The sequence below is a fragment of the Elephantulus edwardii genome, unplaced genomic scaffold (assembly GCF_000299155.1).
Source record: "Elephantulus edwardii isolate Elephantulus edwardi_28Jun2011 unplaced genomic scaffold, EleEdw1.0 scaffold00236, whole genome shotgun sequence".
Lineage (NCBI taxonomy): Eukaryota > Metazoa > Chordata > Mammalia > Macroscelidea > Macroscelididae > Elephantulus > Elephantulus edwardii.
This window is the reverse complement of record NW_006399986.1, coordinates 1894507-1904774: the sequence shown is the minus strand read 5'-3', so window position 1 is coordinate 1904774 and position 10268 is coordinate 1894507. Positions and strand designations below refer to the sequence as shown.

General features: G+C 46.1%; 1 protein-coding gene across 1 annotated transcript in view; it reads right to left on the bottom strand.

The window, feature by feature from the left end:
* Positions 1–4675: 4675 nt before the first annotated feature.
* LOC102858837 (calcium-binding protein 5-like) overlaps positions 4676–10268 on the bottom strand; it is a 13514-nt gene continuing 7921 nt past the window's right edge. The window contains exons 4-6 of the mRNA XM_006898641.1: positions 9563–9672; positions 6448–6595; positions 4676–4715 (exon numbers count right to left, since the gene is read on the bottom strand). Of these exons, the coding sequence (XP_006898703.1) occupies positions 4690–4715; positions 6448–6595; positions 9563–9672 (284 nt within the window). The 3' untranslated portion in view covers positions 4676–4689. The remainder of the gene's footprint in view (positions 4716–6447; positions 6596–9562; positions 9673–10268) is intronic.

Sequence of the window (10268 nt, the reverse complement as noted above, 5' to 3'; positions counted from 1 at the left end):
GAGAACTGCTGGCCCCCTGTTTTATGCTCTCTGCTCTATCACATTCCTGGCTGTTTGTCTCTTTATTAATAATTAAAAGATTATTCTATTCTTTGGGACCCTCGATCTACAACAAGGGAGGAAAGGGGGAAGGAAGTTAGGGGGAGGAAGCGAGGGAGGGGGAAAGATGTGAGGGAGGGAAGGGAAGAATGAAGGATGATTTTGAGATTTAAACATAAAATGGTTGATATAGAGTGAATTCTGTTGTAAACTATGGATTTTCATTAATAATGTGTCAATATCAGTTCATCAATTGTGGCAAATGTACTATGGATCAAGGGAACTTTTCTGAATGGGGGAATAGAATAGTGACCGACAGGTAACCTTAAAGGAAATGGTTAACCTGTCTCATCTTAATAGGAAGAGACAGAAAGTGTCTCATCTTTCCCCCATGGAGTGACATTTTGTAGCAGATTAGTTTTGTAGGAGATTAATTCCCCAGGGGATTAATCAATTTGCCTTAAGCCTTGATAATCCAGATTTGTGGCATAATTCAGTCCCCTGAGTGTCTTTCATGAAAGGACAGCTGGAGGTCAAGGAGAGCGGAGAGGAAATAGAAGAAAACCAAGAACCCAGACATTGTCAGTGGAGAGATGCGCCTTGGAATAGATGGACAATGCCCTCCCTTGTACTTACAGCCTCTGGAAATATGTTGGAGGGTCAGCTATGAGTCGGTTTCAGTTATCAGTCAACTAGCAATGAGAGAGAGTCCTCCCAGGATATCATCATGGGGTTGAAGAGAGAGCAAGCTCACTTCACACATCACTTTAATCAACCATTCCCCACTCAGGTCCCATTGAGGCACTCGAAGGAGCTTTGATGGTTAAGCCCACAGCTGATACCCGAATCCCTAGCAGCTCCTAGGAGGGAGAGAGACGGGTCATCTAGCTTTGCAAAAAAAGTATTTCCATCAACAAACGAATGGATAGAGAAGCTCTGGTATATTCACACAATGGAATACTATGCAGCATTGGGGGGGGGGAACCCAAGAAACTGGTGAAATTATGCAAAATGGATGATTCTGGAGGACATTATGCTAAGTGAACTATCTCAGTCACAAAAGGACAAGTATTGCATAGGGACACTATTGTAAAACAGGACTGACATCAGGGTTCAGGAAAGACAGAAAAGGAGGAGAGGAATGATGTATACTGCATTGAAACAGATGAGAGAACTGTTTAAAAGGGACATATGAGTGGGTATTCTTGTCATTATAGAAGTCCAGAGTGAAGGTTGCATAGTGGATTTGGGGGGAGGGATTATATAACAATGAAAGAGTTTTTCTCTTTTTCAAGAAGAGTGAATTGGGGGGAGGGGATGGGTAGGAAGAAAAGTGCAACAATAAGGGGAGCTCTGGTGGCCTAGTGGCAAGGAGCTGCAACTACAATCCCAGAGGCGTACGGTTTGAATCCACCAGATGCTCTGCTGGGGAAGGAGGGACAATTTCCTCCTGTACCAGTCAGATCTGTTTTGATGGTACACTCACACAAAAAAATGATAATTAAAAAAATGAAACAATGCCAGGAAACCCTAAGTCTCTGTAAACTTTCATGAAAATGAATTTTAAAAATTTTTTTTAAATATTCACAACCTTGGAAGCTGTACGGGGCAATTCTTTGCACTCCAGGACTGCTGTGAAGGCAGAATGAACTTACGGGGAACGGGGTTTGGGGACATTGCTTACTGTTTTGTTTTGCTTTGATTGAATCAGTCCTGTAAGTTTCCTTTTATAACATTTATTACAGTTGTATAGCGGTGTTACTGGCAGCATTCTGTGGAACCCTCCCTGTGTCCCCCCTTCCCTCTCACCCTCCCCATCCTGGCTAAGGTCTACTCCCTCTCCTTCCCCTCCTGCCCTGCCCATCAACCCTCCGCAGTGGCTTCTGCATGTAAACCTTTCCTGAGATTCTTTTTCTCTCTTCCCTCATACACCCCCTATCCCATCCGCTGTTGCATGTGTTGTCTGACGGGCCATTCCTTTCAGCTTGAGCTTCACAACGAGAGGTTGTGAGGAGTGTGAAGTCTCAGGGTGGGACGAACATGTTTGCTGTTGACCAAAAGGGTCAAGCCTACTCGGAAGTGCCTTGGAAGAAAAGCCTGGCAGTGTGTTTCAGGAGAAATGAGCCATTGAACTTAACCCCCTCTGGGGCGCAGTTCCCTCCTCAAGTGCATGGAGTTGACTATGAAGCAGTGGACTGAACCATCTCTGAGCTGGGTTGTTTTTTGTTTGTTTGTTTGTTTTTTGTGGGTGGGTTATGGTTCTCATCCTCAGTGGTGCAAATAGCTAACATGATCCACTGCTGACCAAAAGGCTGATGGTTCAAGTCCATCTAGAGGTGCTTTGGAAGAAAGGCCTGGCCATCTGCTTCCAAAACTCCACAGCCGTTGGAAACCCCATGGAGCACAAGATTACTCCACCACACATGGGATCCTGGAAGTCAGAGCTGAGCAGGTGGCAGGTGGCGTGTCTGACCCCATAGCAGACACGTTTCCTTCTTATCGGGAGAGAAAACCTGAGGGAGTTTGAAGCAGTAAAAGTAGGAAGGGAAAAGGGATAGACGCTCTGCTGAACTTTTTTGACAGTGTGAGAGGAGGAAAGACTCGACACTCCACCAGGTGAGACAAAAAACCCTGACATGAAACCGAAGTTTAGGATTCCGCAGAGTAAAAAGATGGGACTCTCCATTCGAATTCTTAGGGTGAAAACCGGCTCTTCATTTATTTATATTGGCATACACAGAATCTTCCTTCTTATTCTGTGACCACATCAGTTTGTCATTGTTGGGTGCCATCGAGTCAAGTTCAGCTCATAGAAGCTGTGAGTGTCTACGTGAGCATCCTCCCTGTCTCTGACATGCCCAAGGCCATTGTTAAAGTCACTGCATCTGTCCATCTTCCTCTGTTCATTCGGCCCTCCACCTTTCTCAGCCACTAGTCCGGGTGAAATCAAGTTTCTCCTTGGAGGCTAGGATTTCTAAGGTCCACCTCACAGACTTCGGGCACATAGCTAGCAGGGATCATTCCTTGGAAAAGGATAGCATGGTTTGGAGGGTGGAGAACAGCGAAGGAAAGGAAGACCTCGGATGAGATAGATTAACACAGTCACGGGGTAATGGGGGTAGGTGTTATGAAGTCAATGAGACTGGCTCAGAAGAGGGCAGGCTTCAGAGCTGCTGTACACAGGGTCGCTATGAGTCGCAGGCAATTCAATGGCACATAACAACAGTCCAGGTGATGTTTCTGGTTCACTGCTCTCAGGAGTCCTGTTGGCATGGGGGTTTATTGTGCCTCATTGCTAACAGAAAAGCCAGTGATTTGACTCCAGCAGACGCTCTTGAGGGAGAAACACAAAGCCGTCAGCTTCTGGAAAGAAGTTGACTGTTGTTGTTGTTGTTGATTGCCTTCGAGTCAAGCATGACTCATAGCGACCCTATGAACAAAAGGCCTGGAGCCCTCTATCACTATCGACATTTATCAAAGTTCACAGAGTTTCTGGAGGCACGTGGTTTAGGACGTGGACACCACTCCTGCTTCAGCCTTGAAAACATTAAGGGCAGTTCGACTCTGTCCTATATAGGGTCTTGATGAATAGAAATCGACTTGAAAGTTGCAAAGTTGACCCAACAATTCCACTACTGAGAATATACCCCAAAGAGACCATAACTGTCAGCCAAGCAGATATATGTACACCCACATTTATCGTGGCTTTCCTCACAATAGCAAGGATTTGGAAACAACCTAAGTGCCCATCAACAAATGAATGGATAGAGTAACTCTGGTATATTCACACAATGGAATACTATGCTGCACTGAAAAACAAGGAACTCATGAAATATTATACAAAATGAGTGACCCTGGAGGACATTATGCTGAGTGAAGTATTTCAGTCACAAAAGGACAAATACTGCATAGTGCCACTATTGTAAAACGGGACTGACATCGGAGTTAGGGAGAGACTGAGAAAGAGAGGATAAATAATGTATACTGCATTGAAACAGATGAGCAAGAAAACTGCTTAAAAGGGATATGTGATTGGATATTATTGTCATGACAGGAGTCCAGAACAAAGGCTGTGTAGTGGAGCGGACCAGGGGGGAGGGACTGTATAACAATGAGAGAATTTTTCTTTTACTTTGCAAAGAGAAGAGTGTACAGGGGGAGAGGGGTGGGCAGGGAGAAAAGTGCAACAGTGAATGAATGGAAATCCAAAGTCTCTGTAAATTTTCCTTAAAATTAATAATAATAATAAAATAGAAATCAGCCTGAGGCTGGAATGCTCTTGAGAGGAAGGAGCTGGGTGACTCTGCAGAAGGATGTGATTCTTGGAAAAGTAGAGAGTCAATGAGAAAGAGGAAGACCCTCGGTGAGGTGGATGGACGCCGGGACAGCAAGAGAGGGTTCGAGGCAGCGGTTCTGTGAGGACAGCAAGGGAAGGGACCACGTGAGGGGTTGTTCTGTCATTCTGTATTGTTCTGTTGACATAGTGGCCCAGTGGTCACTGGGAATGAAAGCTGACTTGATGGGATCTAACAACATCAACCTGCCATGCTACAACAGCCATCAGCAGCCCAATCCTTTATGCGGCCACGGGGACTTCTTCTTCCACAAGGGCTTGGCCTGGGGAACAGCAGCGCCTCTTCCAGGACCTTCTCAGCGAGACATCATTTTCACAAACTCTGCAGAGAAAAGCAACTGGTAAGTTACATATTCAAAAGAGAAGCCAATGGGTGTTTGAGAGTGAGGTCACACTAAAAAAAGAGAGAGAGAGAGAGACAGAGACAGAGAGAGAAACCAACCTGTCATCCCGCACCCCCGCCCCAGTCCTCACTGCGTGCCAAGTGTCCCTGGACGGCACAAGGTCACTAAACAATCACTAAACAAAAAGTCAGTGATTTGAGAGACACCTAGGAAGAAAGGCCTGGAAATCTGCTTCTAAAAATTAAGTATAGATCACAGTGGTAATCATGAGAAGGCTGTAGGACTGGGCACCATTTAGTCACACTGTGACTTCATCGGGTCACCGTTGAAAACCTCGAGTGCCACAGATTCAGCATAACAACTCAGCAGGCAGAAACGGATGAGGAAGAGGAAGCATGGACATGGGAAACACAGGGAGGAAATGGGAAGAGTGCTGTTACACTGTGGGAATTGTAGCCAATGTCAGATAACATAATGCACATGAATTGTTGAGGGGAAAATCCATTTTAGCTCAGGAAGATTTCACTCAAGTGAAAATAAGAAGTTAAAAACCAAAACTGTCCCAGAGGTACACAGTTTGAATCCACCAGATGCTCTGCTTGAGAAGGAGGGGCAATCTCCTTCTATGCCAGTCAGATCTGATTTGACAGTACACAGACAAACAATAATATAAAACAAACAAACCAAAAAAACCTGTATAGAGTCATCCTCTGATGTCCATGAGTCAGTGTTGACTTGATAGTAAGTTACTGGGTTTGGATTTTGGTTTCATGAACAGTTTCTGTTTCCCTCAAAACTATGGAAGAGTGAGCTCTGGTAGCCTAGTGGCAAGAAGCTCCAATGCAATCCCAGAGGTGAGTGGTTCAAATCCACCAGATGCTCTGCTGGAGAAGGAGGGACAATCTCCTCCTGTACCAGTCAGAGCTGATTTGATGGTACGCACATACACAAATAATAAAAACAAAGAAGCAAAAAAGCTATGGAAGAAAGGCATCATTATCATTGCTCCCATTTTGCAGATGTAGAAACTGATACTTCAAGAGTGTTAGTAATTCAGTGGAGTATTACGCAGCACTAAAGAATGATAAAGAATTTGGGAAAGACTGTGTAGTATGGATGAATCTAGAGGATGCTGCGCTGAGGGACGTAATTCAGTCACAAAAGAACAATTATTGTAACAGGCCACCCTAGAAGACCCTACAGTTAGTAATCAAGTGTTTAGCTGTTTTCACCAGCCGGGCATTTAGTCCTTGCCAATCGTGAGGGGGTTCAAACTCCCCAGCTGCTCTGTGAGAGAAAGGACGAGGCAGTCTGCTTCTGTAAAGATCTACATTCTTGGATGGTCTAAGGGGCAGTTCTGCGTTGTCCTACAGGGTCTCTGTGACTCGGGATTGTCCTAACAGCAATGAGGTTGGGTATTTTTGTGGTTGGTCATCAATCAGGCTCACAGAGTCCCCAAGGGTCAGAAGGTGGAACTACTCTAGACGGTTTTCACTGGCATTTCGGAAGCAGAATGCCAGGCCTTTCTTCGGAGGCACTTGGAACTGCCAACCATTCTGTTCACGTAACCATGTGCACCGCTCAGCGACTTCAAAGGGCTGGAACACGCACTTCCCAGACCTCCCACCCACCCTGAGGCTGGGGGAAGAGTAAGAAGGGTTGGTAAAAAATAACAGGGGTTTGGAGAAGTGGCTGGTCCTGCAAGGTCACCTTCAAAGTCAACGGTGCCGTCCCCGTTAACATCGGCCTCCTTGACCACCTCGGCGATCTCCCGGGGGGTCAGCCTTTCCCCCAGCAGTCTCTGCATGGCCTGCTGCAGCTCCGCCAGTGTGATCTCCCCGTCCCCGTTAGTGTCAAACTGGAGAGGAGCAAGGGGGACAACATTAGGACCAATGACAATAATAATAATACTTGTGGTGTGTGTGCCTTCAAGTTGACCCCAACTTGCTCTGTGCTGTTAAGTCCCTTCCAACTTAATAGTGACACTGTATGGAGGGCAGAGTAGGGCTTCCCTACAGGCTTTCCAAGTTGTTGTTATTGTTGATTGATTGCCTTGGAGTCGAACATAACTCAAAGCGACCCTATGACCAAAAGGCTCAAAGCCCCTTTACAACTATCAACATTTATCAAAGTTCACAGAGTTTCCAGAGGCATATTATTTAGGAAGTGAATGCCAGTCCTGCTTCCAAACCTGTCATAGCACGTTATTGTTATGTGCCATTGAGTCGCCTGCGATGTATAGCGACATTGTGTACAGCAGCTCTGAACCCTTCCCTGTCCTAAGCCAGTCTCGCTAATTCTAACACACCAACCCACATTGCCCCAGTCATTGTATCAATCCATCTCATCGGGGGTCTCCCTCTCCTGCGCTGTCCATCCACCCTTCTGAGCATGACGTCCTTCTCCAAGGACTAGTCTCTCCTGGCCATGTGCCCAAAGTAAGTGAGGCAGAGCTTCAGAATCCTAGACTCCAAGGAGACTTGGTTTCGTTCTCTCCAAGAAAAGACTGATTTGTTTTCTTGGCAGTTCATGGTATATTCAAGACTCTTCTCTGGCACCACAACTCAAAGGCCTCTATTTTTCTGTCATCCTTAGTCATTATCCAACTCTCTGAAGCATAACAAGTAATTGAGAAGACCATGGCCTGTATTAGGCGCACCTTTGTATCTAGACTAACATCGTTGCTCTTTAACACTCTGGAGAGGTCCCTGACAGCAGAGTTTTCCCAGTACAGTTTGTCGTTTGAATTCCTGACTGCTGGTGTTAAGAGTGTTGATTGAGGATCCAAGCAAGCTGTAATTGCTAACAACCTCAATCTCTTCTCCATCTAATACAGTGCTGTCAGTTGGCCCCATGGTGCGAATCTTCACCTTCTTGATGTTGAACTTCAATCCATATTGCAAACTACAGTCCTTGACCTTTTGCTGCAAGTGCTTCAGGTCCTCCTCAGTTTCAGCAAGCAAGGCTGTGTCATCTGCATATCATAGGTTGTTGATGAGTCTTCCTCCAATCCTGATGCCACACTCCTCCTCATTAAAGCGGCTTTCCAAGTAGATCGTCCAATCTTCTTTTCTGAAGAGAAGTGGGGGGTGGATTTGAACTGCCCTCCATTCTGTCAGCTGTTGAGCCACCAAATCTGTTCATCTTTGAGTCCGTTCTGACCCAGAGTGACTCTGACACAGTGCGTCAGGTGAAGGAACACGGTGTGCCGCGCTACTATCCGAGAAGCTGGCAGTTCGAGTCCGCCAGTTGCCCCACAGAGGAAGATGAACAGTCCTCCTCCTGTTGAGATTTGCAGCCTTGGATATGCAACGCAGGCCTGCTTTGGGTGGGAAATGGCTTGCCAGCGGAGGGATGATGGATTGCACAGAGTGCTTAAGGGGTCAGACCACTAACCAAGAAAAGGTCAGTGGTCTGGAGGCATCCTTCTGCGGAAGTAAAAGGCCTGGCCAAAAAAGGAAGCGGGGGAGTGGGAAAAGTCAGCGACCACCAGCTTCTTTTATGGGGAGAATGATGGACAATTTCCTCCCATAAAGATTTACAGCCTCGGAAGCCTCAGGGAGAGTTGCAAATAGTAGTCAGAAGGCACTGGGCACCATCTTTGATCCCGGAACTGTTGTTTCTAACTCAATCACAAGATTTGGTCACTACTCAATGTGTGAATGCTTCACCCTTGTTTTCTAAGAGGAAGACAAAGTTTCTAACAAGGTGTCAAACTATGGTAACTCTAGTTATCATAAATGTTTCATAAACAGTTTATAAATTTGAATGCACAAAAGTGTTCTTTCCTTGGCTGTGACTAAACTCGACAGCACTGGTTTGGAAAACAAACAAACAAACAAAAAACCCAAAGAGTCAGAAGGGACTCAACAAGGTTTCCAGGGGGCAGTCAGGTCGACTAGAACTGCCCTGTAGAGTCTCCAAGGTTTTACATATTAGGGACATGGACTGTCACATATCTCTCTCTCTGGGATCACCCGTGGAATTGAACCACTGACCTTCGGGTTCAGAGCTGAGAGCTTTGAGCACAGCATTCCCAGGGCTCCTTTTGATTCCCTCATCCACCAAAACCCCATCACTATTGAGTCAATCCTGACTCGGAACGATCTTACGAGACAGGACAGAACTGCTCCCATAGGGCTCCCTATGTAATAAACGTGACGGAAGAGTCCTGAGGGGGTCACGTGCAATCTGTTGGCCTGAAAGGTCAACAGTTCGACTCCACCAGCATCTTGATGAGCAGCTGTTCCTGTAAAGATTTACAATCTGAGAAAACTTAGTGGAGGGTGGCTTGGAGTTGCTACAGATTCAAAGGCTGTAGGTTTTGTTTGTTTTTGTTGTTTTTTTGTTTGTTTGTTTAAGCTTTCTAGAAGCAGCCTGTTGTTGCTTTTAGATGCTGTCAAGTTGAACAAAATCTGCCCAATCCTGCTGTATGCTCACAATCTCTGCTGTGCTTAATTTAAGTCCATTGGTGTGATCACTGTGTCTGCCCATGTCATCTGGGGTGTTCCTCTTTCCCCCTCCCCGAACCTTCTGGTTAACAGCTCAGCACTTTAACCACTGCACAACTAGGATGCCACCACAGCCCACTCACTGTGGTGGAGCCCATTCCAATTCACCACAGGAGGAGAGACCACTCATGTTTCTCCAGCTGCCCAGCGGGTTAAAAACTGCTGACCTCGAGGTTAGCAGGGAAAACCCGCTACGCACAGAGCCAGCAAGACGACTGGTGTCGGTGGCGCCTGTTTGTGGCCGTGGCTCATCAGAGTATCTCTTGGTTGCCTCAGCGACCCCCACACCCAGCGCCATGAAACTCCTAACTCACCTCCTTGAAGGCATCTCGCATCTCCTGGACCCCAATCATCCCAGCTGTTTCTGCAAGCAACTTAGGGGTCATAAGCTCCACAAAATCCTCAAAGTCTACACGGCCACCCACTGAGGACAGAAAAGATGGGTTAAGTGAAGCCTCGTATGAACTAGCGATCCGTCAGTCACTCTGTTTCTCAGATATAGTCCTGAACAGGACCTCTTCCCCTTGCTGGCTCTTCTAGCAGCTGGTTTTGACTTCTCCCCTCTAGCTCAAACCCCTGTGTTTCTCTAATCTGAGTACAGTATGCGCTGTGGTAGGAAAAATGAACCATCCAAATGGCATTGGCATTGGACGAGTTCTTAATGGGTTATGCCCCTTCCTCCCTCAGAGGTAGAATGGAGAGGGTCAAAAGAATTAAATAATCACCACAGGTTCTTTCATAGTTGGAGTCTCGTCTGGATATGAACGCTCTCGTTCTTTAATTCAACCTCTTTTAGTCAGTTACAGATCCAGAAACAGAGTCAAAAGTGCCTTTCCTCCCCCCACCCCCCAATGTACCTCTATCTCTGCGTGGGTCTCAACGTCAACGTCACGCCATAAAATGTGTATAAATTGCTGAATGGAAAACGAATTTGCTCGGTAAACCTTCACCCAAAGCACATGAAAAAGGTTTCTTTTTTAAAATAAAATTAATGAAAGTTTACAGAGACTTTGGATTTCC